The sequence below is a fragment of the Rhinolophus hipposideros genome, assembly GCF_964194185.1.
Source record: "Rhinolophus hipposideros genome assembly, chromosome: X".
NCBI lineage: Eukaryota > Metazoa > Chordata > Mammalia > Chiroptera > Rhinolophidae > Rhinolophus > Rhinolophus hipposideros.
The window spans coordinates 20,850,636-20,868,230 of NC_138046.1; the positions used below are offsets into that span (position 1 = coordinate 20,850,636).

The 17,595-nt window shown below is 41.6% G+C and overlaps 1 protein-coding gene across 9 annotated transcripts in view; it reads left to right on the plus strand.

Annotated features, from left to right (window-relative positions):
* Window positions 1–9,410: 9,410 nt before the first annotated feature.
* The window catches only part of MAP7D3 (MAP7 domain containing 3), a 31,611-nt gene continuing 23,426 nt past the window's right edge, over window positions 9,411–17,595 (plus strand). For 4 of the 9 annotated variants that reach the window (XM_081043574.1, XM_081043578.1, XM_081043577.1 and 1 more), the window contains exons 1-4: window positions 9,411–9,689; window positions 14,775–14,873; window positions 14,964–15,047; window positions 16,155–16,318. In XM_081043574.1, the coding sequence (XP_080899700.1) occupies window positions 9,629–9,689; window positions 14,775–14,873; window positions 14,964–15,047; window positions 16,155–16,318 (408 nt within the window). In that variant the 5' untranslated portion in view covers window positions 9,411–9,628. The remainder of the gene's footprint in view (window positions 9,690–14,774; window positions 14,874–14,963; window positions 15,048–16,154; window positions 16,319–17,595) is intronic. The other 5 variants (XM_081043575.1, XM_081043580.1, XM_081043581.1 and 2 more) reach the window with 2 other exon arrangements.

The following is a 17,595-nucleotide window of genomic DNA, read 5'->3' on the forward strand; positions in this document are numbered from 1 at the left end:
ACCAACTGACAGCAGTCCCCAAAGTGCTATCTTACCCAGCTATTTCCCAGCAGGCTGTGGATTAAGATATAAATGAAACATATGGAGATGGGAAAAAGCATATGTCAGGCCTGCTGTGGCCCATGTTCCTGTCAAGTACACGCACCGGGTCATTTTTATCATGAAAACATCACCAAGCAGGCTTCCCAAATATTTCTACAGAACTAAAATTGAAATCAGTGCTTTATTTCTCACACCTTCCTTCTGAAGTCAGCCTCATTTGCTGTTTCCCAGTGTACACACATCCAGAAGGAACCCAAATTTGGTTCACTTTCTCCTCCTCCCAGAAAGAGAAAAGAACTGGTTAGTTCCAGAAGCCTGAACAGTTCCTCCTGGGTATGTTTCAAGTGAACCAATTATTCCTAGGCATAATAATAAATATTATCATCAACAAAAAACCTGTTGAACACAAACCCTCCACAGAGTACTGTGTAGAGTTCTGAGGCTAACACATACAAGAATTTATATACCGTGTTTCCCTGAAAATAAGACCTACCTGGAAAATAAGCCCTAGCATGATTTTTCAGGATGACATCCCCTGAACATTAGCCCTAATGCATCTTTTGGAGCAAAAAAATTAATATAAGACCCGGTCTTGTTTTCGGGGGAACACGGTAACAATCATTTAAGAAGCCTGGATTTAGGAGCTACTTCTTCCATGAAGCTTCCCTGGCTTGCTAGTGTTTGGCCATCTCCCCTATTCCTACCCCACTCCCAGATTCAAATAGCAATTTGATTTTGCCACTCTTTTCCTGCAGCATAGGCTGCCAGGCACTGTTTCTAGTGAAACTCTCTGCTCTGGCTCCTTATACCTCTGGAAAGCTGGAGAACTCTGGAGTCAAATTCTCCTGAATTTGAATCATGCTTCTGTGAGGCGGGGGGAGAATAAAGATCAAGAAGTTGCATGAGCCAAGGTGTTTGCCTGTTTTGTTGCTGCAGAAAAGGGTTCCTGGGAGGGAGTAGAACAAATTGAGGTTGCAGCAGCAGGTAGGGGCTAACTCATTGGACCCTTCACAAAAATACATTGTTAATCATCCTTTAAGTACACCGTTCCCGACTTAGTGCTCCATCTATTTCCCTTCCATCTCCGTTTCAGTTTCATTGGGAGGATATAGGTCAAATTCCAGCTGGATTACATAATGGTTCCCAGCACTGGATCAGCAATTCTCTCTTTTTTTTCCTCCAAAAGATTGTTTGGACAGCCTTTCGTGTGTGTGTGTGTGTGTGTGTGTGTGTGTGTGTGTGTGTGTAGAGCAGGGGTGTCCAAACTTTTTTCAACGTTTTTTCACCAAGGGCCATATGCGGTAAAATACACAAACAGCCAGGCCACTCACTCAAGGTGAAGTACGTATTGCTTCACCTGGTTGATTTAAGTAAACTAAATATATTTTTGGAATTTGCTGCGGGCCAATTAAAAATGGCAGTTGGCCCACGGGCTGCAGTTTGGACACCCCTGGTGTAGAGGGAAGAGCATTCAATAGGGTGTTAGGTGACCTGGGTTCCAGCTGTGGGAACTTGAGTCAACACCCCTCTCTGAGCCTCAGGGGGAAATGAGAGGACTAAACTAAGTGGCCTTGATGGTCCTTCCTAGCTCTCACATTCCGTGATCTGTCCTCAACAGTACTATCTGGAAACAAAAGCAAAGTCAAAGGTATGCATCTCTCATGGGAACAGAGAAACATGGTCTATTTACCCATTGGCCCCAGAGAAATCCTGTCCTTTTTCTTTTCTCCTCCCCATCTACCCCAAGAGTCTTCTCTGAAAACTCTCTTTGGGGGCCTGGAGGGGCTGGATTTGGGGCTAACCTGACCTTTAGAAGTTTTGCTCTGTGTTGCCGAGTCCTTCACCTCAGCTGCATGCAGAGATGATGGGAACCCACTGGCAAAAACTGCTTCGGCCCTTGGCTGCCCGTATGTGCATTCCGATAGACCCACGTGCCCTGAAGAGTGTGCACACAGGTCCCTTTGTACTCTCAAGTCTTTTTTTTTTCTCTCAAAATACACACTCTCTAAATAGATCTGGAGCTAGCCATGAAGAAACAATGAGGTTTACAGTACAGTTTTTGGACTACACAACTGTATTGCCCATTGACAAACAATTGAGTTTTGCAAAGGGAAAGTCTCAAGAAGAGCCTGAGTAAGGACAGATTTTATAGCCACTGGAAACGGTTTCAGCTTGAGTCTCAAAGTCTTAAAGACCTACGACATTTTAGAATACCATATAATCCCAGATAGAACTTGATTCATGAAGTGCACTGTGTAAATATGGGTGAGATTCCTTCCATTCACACAGCTTTCAAACATCTTGATCAATACCCAAAGCAACCCTCTGAGGCCTCTGAGTTTGCAGCAGGATAAACTGGGGGCTGGGTGCAGTGGGTGAAGGGACTCAGACTCAATCTGCCCTAAGTCTGACCAGAGTTCCCTCAGAAACGTCTCTCTTCGGGGCGTGAGATGAGGGGTCTCTAATGCATTTCACTTCCTATGTGTAAAGTGGATGCCTCTACTTTCCCCTCATTCATCTAACTCGCTCCTTTTAAAAGGTAGGTGTGGATGTGCGGCACTGTCCTGAGGGAGGAGGGCGAAGAGAAGGAAACCTATGTTTATAGTGTGTTGTATTGGACTCTGCTGCAGGAAATTGTCCAGAATGCCCTTAGGCACCGTCCTGCACGTGAAGCTCCTCCCTGCATTGTGATGGCCCTCCTCTTGTGTGATGCTTACAGGCAATGCCAAAGCGACTCCTTCGCTTTCAATACACATTAGGGCAAAGCATCTGCCTGTCCTTAGTGGAAAAAAAAAGTATCAGGATGTAAAGGACACTCCATCTGTATTAGAATTTTTAGTATTTATCATCAGTAAAATGTGATGATATTAAGTACTCAGTTGTAATTGGCTTCGCATTAGACATTATTTGGTACATTTTCTTAGAGGTATATGTTATACAGCCAATACCACTTAGAGAATCAGAAACTGGGAATGGGGCCCAGCAATCTGTGTTTTAACAAACCATCCTGACTCTTCTTCCATCTGGATTTCACCAATTTTTAGCTCTATTAGCAATTCCAAAGTGTCTTTAAAGGGCACGCCTTGATATTTTATGCTTTTTGGCACCCTCTGAAGTTTACTTTATATTACAAGCCTGTATTTAGAATGAGAAGGCATAGCCTATGTTTTCTCTACTTTATTTTAAGTCAAGGGAACAAAATGAGGACATTTTCTTGCCCTTTAATAATTTTAAGTCTAGACCTTTTCAACACCCTGGTGGCCATTCAAAATATTTTCATTTCTTCTTCTTTCAGTACTGTGAAAGCTTTTAGGACTCTCTTTCATTCATTCAACAAATATTCATTGTAGAATAAACAGTGCATTAGCTATGGCACGTTTTCCTTTACACATGCCATTTGAAGTCAGTCCTTGAGTACTCAGCATTTATTGACTTTTCTGAGCCTTTCTAGAAGGAAGGTTACTTAAGAGGAGTCATACTCATCTCCACTACAAAACATCCATTTTTAATGGTTTCTTACCGAATAGTTTGTCAATTCTATTAAAGGCTTAAGGGACAGCTATACTGATCCTTGGGTTAGGATATACAGTTGTAGGAAGGCCTTACCAATTATAGATAGTACGACTTTGAAAAGTCTCAGTAGCCTGAGCGTGGGAACTGGATCAATGAAGAAGAGGAAGATATTGGTTAGGAATTAAGAGTGGACTAGGATTCATCATCTGATAATCGGAAGGCACAGTGGAAGGAGTACTAGATATACATGGGCTTGTGTGGGGACAGAGCCAGGAGTGCAGTTTCCAGGCTCTCGGCCTCACATGGAAAGGTGCTGGCTCAGGTAGTAAATGGCCATCAACTGTGATTGGATGGCCATCAGCTGTGGCTAGTTGGCTGTCAGCTGTAACCAGCCATGGATACGCTAGCAAAAATGGGGGCTAGCAAGAAGATGGTGCCTGAGCTAGCAAGAGCAGATTGCAGTTAGCATGGTGGATTGCAGCTAGCAAGTGAGGTTGGTTGGCAGAGAGAAGTGGACAGCAGGTTGCGGAGTGTGGCTCCTGCTTCCTGTGTCTCCAACCCAGCCGCCAGTGAGACCATAGTGGTATGACTCCCCTACCTATGGCTCCGTGGGTGGTCCTTTTTGGCCTCACTATGTCCTGCGTTCTTAAGTGGGGAGCGGGACTAGAGACCTCAGAATAGACCCCGCCTGACATGCCGCATGACAGCTTGAATCCTGGCTCTGCCACTTCCTAGCTATGCTAACCTGGGGCAGGTCAGTTAACCTCCCTCTGCCTGTTTCCTCATCTGTAAAATGAGAAAGTAGATGTTCTCATAAACTTGTGGTGAGGATTATATGAAATAATCCATGTAAAACCTTTAACACTGTGCCTGCCATTGGGTAGACAAAGGACAAATGGCAGCTCTTACTACCGACCCATAAATACCCAAGTCTCAGGCACTGCTCCAAGCAGATCACCACTGCTGCCACCACACCCTTCCTCTCTGAGGCTGGTCTGGATTTCCAGTTTGAAGGGCAGTTCCCTCCAAACTGGTGGTAGTAGCCTCTTCCTCTCCTCAGAAGCTCACTGCCCTGACCCTGGTGAATTTAGGTCATGAGAATCAGCTCCCTACCCCACCCCAGGAAAGATCGGGGACTCCCTAAAAGGAGAGGGTACAGCGAGCAAGGTCACTCCGGTCCTTCATGCAAAGGGAAAGGAGAAGAAGGGAGGGAGAAACGGGAGGGAGGGAGGAGTGCTGAAGGGTCACTGGGGTGGGGGTGGGGTACATGGTGCTGCAGTGGGAATTCTGGAACTGAGAAGGCTGCCATTACCCAAGAGAGAAATGACCAGAACCTGAGGTAAATCTGTAACTTAGGAGAAAATAAAAGTACAGATTTGCGAAAAGAAAGGAAAATGTGAGTAGATTTGGCCAGTGATGAGTCCAGAATGAAACATCACTCTTCCCCCTGCATCACAGCCAAGCTGCAACAGATTCAAGGTAAGAGTCAGAATGACAGGAGAAGGAACACAAAACCAGCACCCTGTCTCCACTGTGGGCATGATTCATGAATCTAATAGGTAGTTCAGGATGGAGAGGAAGAGCCAGCTCAGGGCTGTGAAGCTTGAAACTCATAGTACAGAGCTGTGGTGGTGGCAGTTTAAATGCAAATTTGTTAGACTTGGTAAGTCCAAGTATTTATTACATGTGAATTCAATTTTTAAAAATTTCATCATTTAATAGGGAAAAAAGAAGACCTGACAATTCCTAGACCTACCGTGTTTCCCCGAAAATAAGACCAGATCTTATTTTAAGTTTTGCTCCAAAGGACTCATTAGGGCTTTTGTTCAGGGGATGTCATCCTGAAAAATCATGCTAGGGCTTATTTTCCGGTTAAGTGTTATTTTCGGGGAAACATGGTATTATGACTGTGGTTTCTGAATATTTTTCCTGTTGGTCTCAGGTTTAAGCGGGGGTGGGGGGGGTAGGGGGGAAGGGCAGGGAGGAGCCAAGTAGGAAAAAAAAAAGTGAGGATTCCAGTTTTTATTTTTTTATTTTTTTTGCTCCCTGGGGAACATAGGCTTTTCAAACACTGGAGGAGGGGGGAGGGGCCGCCTGGGTTCTTTCCCAGCTTTGAGTCTCCGTTGGCTCCAGTATACACTCACTCTCCTCAAGCTAGCAACCTTCAGTTCCAATATTTTTCTGAGAAATGTAAAGTATCATGGGGGCGCCTTAGGAAGCTGCTCTGGCCCCAAGAAAACATCTCAAGGGTCCTGATGTATAATCATTAGTTTAGGATTAATGGAGGGTAGGGCTTCTTCCTTGTCTCTTTCTCCCCTACCTGCCACGCACAGAGGAGGTGGTCAGTAAAAGTTTAATTGAATGACTTACCTACTGAATGAATGGATAAGTGCTAAACGTCACAGTGATCTATCAGAGATGTTAGAAAGCAGGGTTTATCTATAGATTAAAAGACACAAGGCATATCAATTAATGCCACGTGTGGACCTTGTTTGGATTTTTATTCAAACACAAAGAATGAGACAATGAGACAATTGGGAAACTTGAACACTGATTATTTGATCATCTTATTTGCCCTGCACCATGTTTTTCAAAACTTTTTATGTTGTCATTATTTTAAAAACAAGAGATTTTACGTTAAATTCCAGATTTCCAGCTTATTTTGAAAAATGGGAAGATCTGACCATAGACAGGCCCATCTCTATACTCAGCTATCATGGGCTGGAATTAAGGAGAGATTGCTTTCTTTTGGGCATCAGGTCCAGAATAAGTGCCAACTCTTCCACGATGGCTTTTCTGATCACCCCAACAGGAGTAATTTCTCATTCTGCTGAGCTCTTGGAACACATATTAATTTCTCACCCAGTTCCCAGCATATGCTGCCAAGTATTTGTTTTGTTTGTTTATTTTTGTCGTTGTTTTTTTGCAGACTGCTTATTGCCCTTGCTCCCCCACACCTAGGCTGGGTTAAGGCCTTTAGTGGCTCTAAATACTGAAAAGATTACGGCGGGTGCCTCCCCACATGTAATTCCAAATCAAATTTTATTTTTCAAAGTGGTGGTATTTCCGAGTAAGCTGAAGACAAACTTTCTAGATTGAAAAATTTCTCCAACTTTTTGCTGCTTTTTCCTTTCCTTTTTTAAAATTAAAGTTTATTGGGATGACAGTGGTTAGTAACGTTACATGTTACATAGGTTTCAAGAGTACAATTCTGTAATACATCATCTATGTATCACATTGTGTGTTCACGACCCACAGTTCTCCTTCCATCATCATATGTTTGATCCCATTTACCCTCATCTACCACCCTCCTCCCCCTTCTCCAACTTCTTATTTTGAAAAATTTCAAACCCACAGAATAGTTTAAAGAATAGTAAAATGAATATCTCTGTAACCATTTAGATTCACCCACTTTTAACATTTTGTGATATTTGCTGTTCCTTCCTCTGAACTATTCACCAGTATTTCAGACATTATGATGCTTTACCCCTAAATTCTTCAGCATTTATTTCTTAAGAAAAATGATATTTTCCTACATGACCAAAATGTCATTCTCACACCCAAGAAATTTGACCTTGATACATACAATAAGATAATCTAATATACAGTTTGTATTCAAATTTCCCCAATTGTCCCAATAATGAATGCCCCCTGTTTTTTTCTTTTTTAAATCTTGGTCTCTTTAATCTCCTTTGATCTGGAACCTTCCCTGATGTTTGTTTTTAATCTTTCATGACATTAACATTTTGAAGCTTCCAGGCCAAGTTGTTTTGTAGAATAAGCCACAGCCTGCATGTGTCTGAATGTTGCCACATTATTGGATGCGTTCAACAACTAACAATAGGTTGAATATTTTCAATATTTTTGCAAAAATTCCAAAATGACGTTGCATTTTTCTAGATTTTCTGTTTATGAAGTTCCAGATAAATTCATGAAAGTGGAATTCGTGTGTGTGTGGGTGTGTGTGTAGAGTATATGCTTTGCTAGCACCCTAATCACATGTGTACCATATTAATAATCGTGTTTACCATCATATAGCTCATGCAAAGCATTGGTCTCTGTATATAGGAGCAGGGTTTGGGGGTACTAGAATGCCAAACGTTTTCCCCTGCTAGTATTAATGTACATCCTCACCAGCACTAATTGTCTACTCTTTAATATTTGCCAAATCTGTAGGTGTAACATGATACCTTGTGGTTTTCCTTTGTATTCTTTTGACTGCTAAAGAGTTTGAGCCTCTTTGTTTTTCCTTTTTAAGGTTCTTTTATTTATTAATTTTTGCCTTTTTTAAAAACATGTTTTAAAGTTTTATAATTTTTTCTTTTTTTTGACTTTTATATATTTTAAGTGTGTTTTTCCAGGACCCATTAGCTACAAGTCAAGTAGTTGTTTCAATCTAGTTGTGGACAGTGGCCCATGTGGGGATCGAACCGGCAACCTTGTTGTTAAGAGCACAGCGCTCTAACCAACTGAGCTAACCGGTCACTCCCTTAATTTTTGCCTTTTAATTTAAAAAAATCATTTATTTTGTCAGTTACAGTTGACATTCAATATTATTTTATATAGTTTCAGGTGTACAGCATGGTGGTTAGACATTTATATAATTTATGCAGTGATCCCCCCCCCCCATTAGTCTGCGGCTCACCTGGCACCACATATAGTTGTTGCAACATTATTGACTACATTCTCTACGCTGTCCTTTTCATCTCAGTGACTTGAGCATCTTTTCTTATGTCAATTGGCCATTTGTGTTTTCTCTCTTGTGAAATGCTTGTTTATGCCTTTTGCTCACTTTTTGGAGGTTAGCTCTTTCTTACATATTTTTAGATCTTTATGCATTCTGGATATTAATCATTGATTATGTAGTATATATCCCAACTCATTAAACAGTATCATAAAGCTAAAGGTAAATATATGGATACTATGGTCAGACGTTTTGCATTCAAATTCTAGTTCTGTTACTTATAATTGTGTGACTGGATAAATTATGTAACTTTGCTCTGCTTTATTTTTCTCATCTATAAAATGGGGGTGATAATGGCACCAACCTCATAGGATAATAGAGGGATTAAATGAGTTAATAAATGTAATGCAGTTAGAACAGTGCCTGCACATATTTGCTGTTATTAGCTTTTACCATTTATAGCTCCCGTGTAATTTTGAGACACAGTGGGCTCATCAAAGTGTTTGTCCCACAAGTGGTCTCCTGCCCCATTCGGGGGCCTCCTGCACCATATCTACAGCCCCATCCATAAAGTGCTCCCTATAACCGTGCGCCAAACCAAACTAATAATGGGGGTGACTCCACGTTGCACAGACAAGCTTACACATTAAGTGATACCTGCACCTCAAAGGCGCATCCGGTCGGTGAAGTTTTTCCTGGTGAGTGGGAAAAACATTCTGCAAACTCGAAGGGCCTCCTCCAAAATCTGGAGAGGTTAATGCCAGTAAATCCTCTCCCTCACTTTACAGACCCACAAGCATGGTAAAAATAATTCATGCAACTTTGAGACCTAACGGTGTCCTGATTTATTCTACGACAATTTAAGCAAGTGATAGGACCCCTAGCATCTCCAAGGACCCTCTCTCCCAACCTGTCTCTGGGGCTCTTCCCCCAACTTGGGCCTTTCTTTGTGTAGTGTTTCAAAGACTAGCAAACTCGTGATATAAGCACACCCAGAAGGCACTCAGTAAAAGCTCCCTAAGTGAACGAATGAATGAAGGAAGGAATGTTACTACGTTGCCAGGTAGAAGTGATATGAGGTGAAAAGGAATGTTGCACGGGCAAGCCGCGTGATGATTGGCTGGCCCACAATAAGGGTGCGGGGAGAGCGAGGAACGTAGAAGGTTTCTTTAGACAAGGTGGTCTCTGCCCAGCCAGTCACAACGTGGCGGATGGAGAGCAGCGAGGCCCAGTTTGCGGGTCTCAGGTGGGCGGGGCGGCCCTTTCGGGCCCCGCCCTACCCCTCCCACCGGCGCCATGGCCAAGGCCTGAGCGGCGATCTCGCCGCGCCAGAGCCTGCGCACTGTGGCCGCAGCGCTAGCTGCTCCTCCGGGCTCGTCTGCTCGGAAGATGGCGGAGCGTGCCGGCGCTGGCGGTAGCACATCCCTGAGGGGGCTGAGGGAACGCATGGGTGAGCGGGCGGCGGCTCCTGGGGCGGGGGCGGGGGAGCTCGGGCCGTGTGGGAGGTGGGGTTCCCGTGGCCCCCCAAGACCGTTGGAGCGGCGCGACGGGCGGCAGAAAACTTTACTTCGGAGTCGCCTCGAGCCGTCCGTTCCTCCCCTCACCCTCACTGGAGCCCCATGGGGATGGGGAGCCGTGTTGGGACAGTGACGCGAGGGGAAACGGCCGGCCAGTACCGCCAATGGCTGAAGTCCCGCAGCCAACGGCCCAACTGCCACCGCCAACGGCCGAACCCCCGCGGGCGGGGCGCGACGGAACTAACGGGCGCTGCTTGGGCGGGGGAGGCTGGAACCCTAGACCCAGCGGCTGGACCAGAGCCCAGCCTGCCGTTGGGGGGCGACCGGCGTCGGTGCAACCGCCAGAACGGACGCGCCGCTGCCCGGGATGTGCGGGCGCCAGCCGGGACCCCACGCGCCCTGACCGCCTCTGGTGGCCGGGGGGCAGCCCTTCCAGGCACCGGTGGTTGGAGTTTTCCCTCTGCCGCGGGCGCTCGCTCTCTAATTCTTTCCCACGGTCGCAATCCTTGCCTCTCCCAGAGGCTTTCCTCCGCACCCTCCTGGTCAGGGTGCAATGAGGAGGGAGCCGAAGTTGGGATAAAACTTGGCTCTCTGTTCCTTCACATACGCCTGCTGTAGCACTTCGCCAAGATGTCACCTTCCCTGGGACGTCTTGCAGACCGTACTGCTGAACTGATTCAGAGTGCTTCTCCTAGATTGGTCCCGTCGCCAAAAAGTCTCCCCCCCAAAAAAAAATCGTTAAGTTTCTAAAATTTGGCAGTACATTGCATAGCCCACGAGACTGCTCCACTACTACGTGAGCAAGATAGTGTTTCTTGCTTGTGGGAGGTTGCTTTTACCTAGTTCTGGCTAGTTTCCTCCTACATGAACTTGAATAAAACGATCTTACTGGTTTTTATTGAAATCCTTAGAGATTTTTTCATTTGCAGTTGAAAATTAATTTAGATTGGCTGCGATTGGGAGGCTTTATGTTACTTCAGAATGCTTTGAATCCCCTCCCAAAATAATGTCAGAAGCAAATACACTTTCATCGTTCCTCTGGGAGAAAAGCTCAGTCTCTAGTTTGTTATTTATGGTTCACCTAGAGAGTTTGCCAGTAATTCAAATTGTTTTATTGCTTATTGACACCTAAGTCTTTCTGACATTGGTTTATTTCAGTGATTTAAATTAACCAGCATTCCTGATAACCCCCCAAAACGTTTGTATATTGAACGTTGGAAAATTATTTAAATTTTTAAAAATTTCATGTAGGATAGTTGCTTGAATTCACAGTATTTCAAACCAGAAACTTGAAAAGCCATGCAAAAAGGCTTAACCCAGAACCATAGCTGACATCCTTGCCGCTCATGTTATGTTAGAAATTGGAAACATCACATGCTAGCCCAGAACTGCCCTCATGGTCTCAGCCCTTCCTGAAGGGGACAAGGGGACAAAGACTCCCCCTTTGTCCCCTTTGAAATGTTTTGCCACTTTGTGGGAGTTGCTTCTTTTTATTCTGTTGTCCAAATAACAGTGAGTAGCACTAAATCTATTAATCTGTAACAATTAGTTTCGTAGTATGGTTCTTCTCTGCCCACACAACCATAGCTCTTTTTATAACAACAAAAAAAACCTGTTCAGTCATTTTTTGTAATCTATGACCTTTCCTACTTATAGAAAATTCTGGTTTATGTGATCAAATATTTCTCATGAGAAGAAAGGATCTTGGTGAAGAAAGGTCATGGATAGGTGGGGTTACAGATTTTATGTTGAATTCTGAATGTGATTTCAAGAGCAATATCAGTGGCAGACGATACAGAATTGCTGAATAAGTATGGGGATGAGTATTTATCACTGACATCTCATAAGATTAAGCATTTTAGTGTGATTGTGCTTTGGTGCAGCCTTAGGAAGATTATTACCATTCTTGAACTAGGTGTCATGGAGTGTTCTTTCTGTCTTGCATTTATTTTGTCCTAGTGGAGCAGAGCTCTAGTGACACAGATCGTGTGTGTGTGTTGAGGAACGGGGGTGGGGGACAAAGAGCAGCAGAGATTTTCCACTGTATTGAAGTCAGTAATGAGCTTAAAGTGTTTTATGTCCAAAAGGGGCTTCAAAATTTCAATGACATCTTTTTAAAACCTATTAAGCGTAAAGTATGCCTATTTTTGGTTCATTTCATTCTGAGGCTTTTACTGGGCTAGGTAGGATTATTGATTGTAAGTTTTCCCCTCGTAGGAGGAGAATGGTTTTCTTCTTGTAATGTCTTACACTTTTTCTTTAAATTTAGACCTTTCTTAGCCACAGCATAATAGCACTTTCTTTAAAAAAAAAAGAATGGTAAATGTTTCATTTAAAAATCATTCTATTGCTGTATTTTCAAAGTATATTTTAAACCAAAACCCATATATGTAATTTATTTATTGTTGAATCAACTTTGTACATTTAGATATTAATTCCTTTTTTGTGATATTTTAGATAGAAGTAACCTTAGAAAGTAGCTGAGGTGAGAATAATGAACTAACACATATAAAGGTTAAGTGGGTTATGTATAGTCTGGTCCTTGATAATTATATAATATTTCAAAGTATAGTTGCTTCTTAATCTACAATTCAATCAAGTTCTGGCTTCATCATTACTACCTGTGTGATCCGGGAAAGTTATGTTTAGCTTCAGTCTTATCTGTAAAAAACAAAAACAAAAACAAAAAACAAACCATGTGGAAAACAATGATATCCACTTTATAGGATTGTTATGAGAATTTATTGAGGTAATACAAATGAAAAGCACTTCATATATGGTGAAGTGATTTACATTATTTGTTATGGCAATTTTTAGGAAAGTACCATACGTATAAATTAAGATTCATAATTCAGTTTTAGTAATAAACTCTACAAATTTTTGTATTTAATCTCCAAGCAAAGGTAACTTTTAACCTTACTTTGGGATTTAGAATTAGTATAAGAACTACAGAAATGCTGTGGTATACTTCTTGTACCTTACTGTTACTTTTAAATGAATGGTAAATAAATTCCCTCATTCTATGGAGCTGAATAAAACATTCACTCTCTTAAGTCCAGACATAAAGGCTTTCTTCCATTGCATGGATATTTTAAATAATTTTTAGAGCCTGCCCTTTTGGTGAATATATTTTTTGCCAGTAGGAATTTTGATATAAAGGTCTAAAAATCAGATTTGATGTTATATTACCACATTGACCTTTATATGATTTTATATTCCCACCACAGCTAAGTCTAAGGTTTCTTCTGTTTAATAAGATCTTTAAATTTGGTAAATTGTACATTTTGAGACAAATTGCCCTTATGGTCAGCTAAATTGTGCCAGAATATAGACTTTCCTTAGGACTTCTAAGCAAGAAAACCAAATGTGCAAAAACAGCTTGTTTTCTCCCTGCTCACATAGAAATGTTGCGAGTGGGAGGGGGGATATATAGGACGGCTTAATTAATTTATAGAGCATAGTTAAGAGTGTTTCTTAATACACTAGTATTCAAATTCAGAGGATTATTGTGGTCTACAAAATTGCCAGTAGTTGAATTATTAAGGAAGCTGGGAAGAGTCTAATCTTCAAATTTAGCTAGGTCATGGATTATCTGAGCTGTTAGGTCTCTGGGGTAAAAAAAAATCCTTTTTCCCTTTTGAAATGGTGATCCCTATGGCGCCATTGTGATGTCACTTTCAAGGTTACTCTGTAAAATGACTCCCAGATATCATTCCTCAGCGGCAACTAACAGAGTCCTTTCATTCTATGAGTACAACGACAGCCCCTCTATTCCCTTAATTATTTTAACTGCCCATCATCAGCTGTTATATTTTCCTTGATATATAGAAACCAGAATTGTATGCAGAACCCCCGGATCATATTTCTTGTGCTTTTATACCAGGGTAGAAGAGAGTTTTCAGTGTTATTCTCCAGATTCCTCCTGAAGATGATCATTATTGTGGGGCATTTTAGAAACAGCCATACCTGGTATTAAAGCTTTCAGGGAAAACCCTATAATAATGTGTATGTGTATCATCTAGAATTTTAGTTTTTCTTTCCCTCAAATTGTGCTGCCATTATATTTCACCTTTATTGAAGTTTATTTATTAAATTTAAGTAGTTGGTATACAATGTTAAATTAGTTTCAGGTGTACAGTATAGTAATTTGACATTTATATACCTTACAATGTGATCACCACACTAAGTCGAGTAATCAATCATCTGTCACCATGTAAACTTATCACAATATTATTAACTACATTCCTCATCCCCCAACCCCCTGTTGAAGTTTATTTACCACTCTTCTGCCTGCTTATACAAGACATATGTAAGTTCCTATTGGGTAATTTAGATGTGCTTGACATTTTTCTACCCAGAACAATACCATCTAATAGGAAATTCCTTGAGTGCTCTTCCACCTTCACTGTGCATTAGAATAGAGCTTTTAGCATCTGCAAAGGCCTGGGCCCCTCCACGGGAGAGTGGGGGCAGGGAGGGGCAGGCATTGCTAATTTTTTTAAAGCAATTTAGGAGACTAGTGTGCCACCGGGGTAGAAAGCCCCTGCTAGGTCATTTGTAAATGAATGTACTCCTTAATATTGGGCCCTGTCTCTGACGATCTCACTGTTGACACTTTGCTTCCAAATTAAGATCCATTAAATTCCACATCTTTTCTAAATTCCCAATCTATGGCGAAACATTTTTTTCAGTTCCTTGCCAGCTCAGTTTTTCTAGTACTAGGCGCAGTGTCTTGTCTGAGGCATGTTTGAAAGCTGTTAATCATTAGCGCCTACTCATCCACAGACTTGTGCTGCTAACAAATCTCTCTCTGTCCACAGATATGCTGGCACATCCACAGCACACACTTTCAATTCTTTGTGAAATTATTGTTGAACGTCATGACCTCAGTATGTCTTTTGTTGTTGACCCTGATTAACAACACCCCATGACACAATTGGCTATGCTTTGCCACCCCCTGTATTAGCTGTTTGTATTCTTAATATCTAATCCCTTTCCTTTATCTCCCTGTATTTTAGTTGCTGCCGCTCAGGCCATTGCTAAAGAAAGACGGAATCAGAGTGGCTCTAGCTCTCTTCCATCCCAATCCTCAAGTACAAGATCAGCATTTAAACCAGGTATAATTTCTGGAATGCTTTGATAGATGTCAAAGTGTCATATCATTAACATTTGATACCCTATTAATCTCTGTTCTTTTTTTTTTTTAGTAATAGATGGATCTGTGCTTAAAAATGACATAAAACAAAAATTAGCAAAGGAACGCAGGGAAGAAATGAGACGACAACAAGATGGTATATTTTAGACTTTTTTAAGAAAATCAGAATAAATTTTATATTAAGGTTATATGTCTCCAAAGTGGTTTTACTTAATTTTCCCAATCTGTTTATATGATAGATTATACTTTTTATAACATGCATTGCATGAGACTAAATGCTTATACTAAATCAGATCAAGAAGGCCCATGGTGTTTGACTAAATTGTTTCATTTTTGAAGTAGTAGTTTCTGTTAGCTTTAATTTTCTGAAAACTAAAGTACGAAAATTTCTTCAACATTTGTAGGAACAAGTAGAATGGGATTTCAGTAGAAATGATACTAAACATGAAAATGAAATTACTAAGAATCCTAACAGATAAGGTATATTTCACTAATTGGTATGCTTCTCTAGTGTAACTTTGTATCAATTAGGATGTAAAAGAGTAATCTTTCTATACCTTGAGAGAATGCTTTCTCAACTATGTATTTTTCTCCCCTGGTCTTGTAAATCCACTTACAATGCTAGTGCTTAACTTCATTCAAATGGAATATCAATTACTTTTGTTTTGGTGAGAAGCTGTTTCTTCCGAGCTCTTAGTAGGAGAGTATTTTACAATTGCATAGATGCTCTCCAGGCTTAAGCGAGGGGAAATTTGAATATAGGAAAACAAAATGTGGTATGTGACTAAGTCCATGAACTGGCATGTTTAATTTGGTCTGTATAGATGAGCCCTTTGAAAGAAGTTTCCTAGTTGAAGGAAAAAAATATATATATTCTGGCCATGTATTTTTTTTTAAATTCTTATTTTAAGTATAGCATGTTAAACTGGTGGGATTTGACTTTTTAGCTCAAATCAGCAGAAACATCACATGATTGAAACTATTTCTTCTTAATTTGGAAGTTTGGTTCAGACAGGATGAGAGTCATCTATCTAAGCTAATTTAGTTCTCTGGAGTTAAATGAACACCCAGTGAAAATGAGTGTTTAGTGGCCATCTCTGTTCACTTATATAATAAATCCTTAGATATTAGCACAAGTAATTTTTAAGAAAGAGAGTGAGATATATTAAGTTTTTCCTTTTGTAATGTGGAAAACTTAAATATTGTATTGGCTCTTACACACCTTGTACTTGGAATATTTCAGCTAATAAAGAAATACAGCTACTTGAAAAAGAAAGAAAGGCCAAGATCCAGTATGAAAAACAGATGGAAGAAAAACTACGAAAGCTCCGAGAACAAAAAGAAAAAGATGAACAGAGGAGAATATCCGCAGAAGAAAAAAGAAAACAAAAATTACGGGAAGAAAAGGTACATATTTTTCTAGCCTGTTAATCAGATGATACAGTGTGTTGCCTGGGTCTGGAATACTTTTTTTTTAAGCCCTTCTCTGCCTTTATTTGTCCAACCTGTGGAAAGGGAACCAATCCCATTTCTTCCTTTCTTCTTCCCTGAAACATTAGAGTCTCTTGCCCCTCTCTGGTCAGATCCTGGAAGTTTAGACCCACTGGCTGAGGTTAAAGGAACCTTGCAGATCCAGGAAGAGAGAGCCCTGTCCACCTTCAGGACGTGGCACACGGGGTGCCTGAGGCGTGGGGTTTGCTCTGAGTGGCTCTCTCTCCTACCAAAAAGCTTTCAGTGTTGGCCCAATTCCTAATACTCACAGACCCACCGTCTGGTTCTCCTTGACAATCCCCCATCTGACAGGCTCACTTCTCACAGCTCCTCTAATTGCGTGACTGAGTCCCAGCCTTTGAGTCCCAGGCAAATGCGGAGCACTGCTCTCCCTTCCACATTCTCCTGGCCCCGTCTTGTGTGCACTCACTCTCTCCTCCCTCTTCCTCGCCCTCCTGTTCCTCACATTCTTTTCTTTCTTGGTGTTGTTTTGTGGCCCACTGCTCTCTTTTCCTTTCCGGACTCTTTGTTGGTGTTTGGCACTCTCTTGGTATGAGTCGCTCCCTTTGTGATGCTCTCTGTTCGGTCCCTTCGGTCCCTCTTCAGTCAGTTTGCCTTTTATTGTATCTGGCTACCTGTCTCATTCTATATGATTCTGTCTGACACCAAATTTTTCACCTGTCGGTCATTCCACTACTTTACTCTGATTATCCTTGACTCTTTCTTCTGAATCCAGCACATTCTGTGTGACACCATTCTCTTTCTTGCTGGCATTCTCTTTTTCTTTATCCCAGTGAGACTCAAGTATCCCTAAATAAATTTCAGTTTGTATTCTGGTTCTCTGACTCTGGTCTTTTTGTGCCTGAGGTGCCTCACTTTTCTTTTTGCTTTCTTTGTTTTAGCTTCTTTCTTTTTCTCTCCTCATCTTTGAACTTTCTGCCTGTTCTCTCAGTATGTGTGTTTTTACCTTTCTGTCTTTTTTTTCCTGTTGCTCTAATTTTTAAATTTCTTTTTCTCTCTTTTCTCTTTGGTTCCATTTCTCCCCACGAGACTTCTTCTCTGTGTCTTTCTCTGCTGCTCACTTTTCCTCCTTCCTTGTGCACACAGTTGCTCTGGCACATGCCTCAGCCCCATCTACCTCCATCTGTGGATCTTCCTTATTCTAGGACTGCCCTTGTGACATTTCCTCCCCA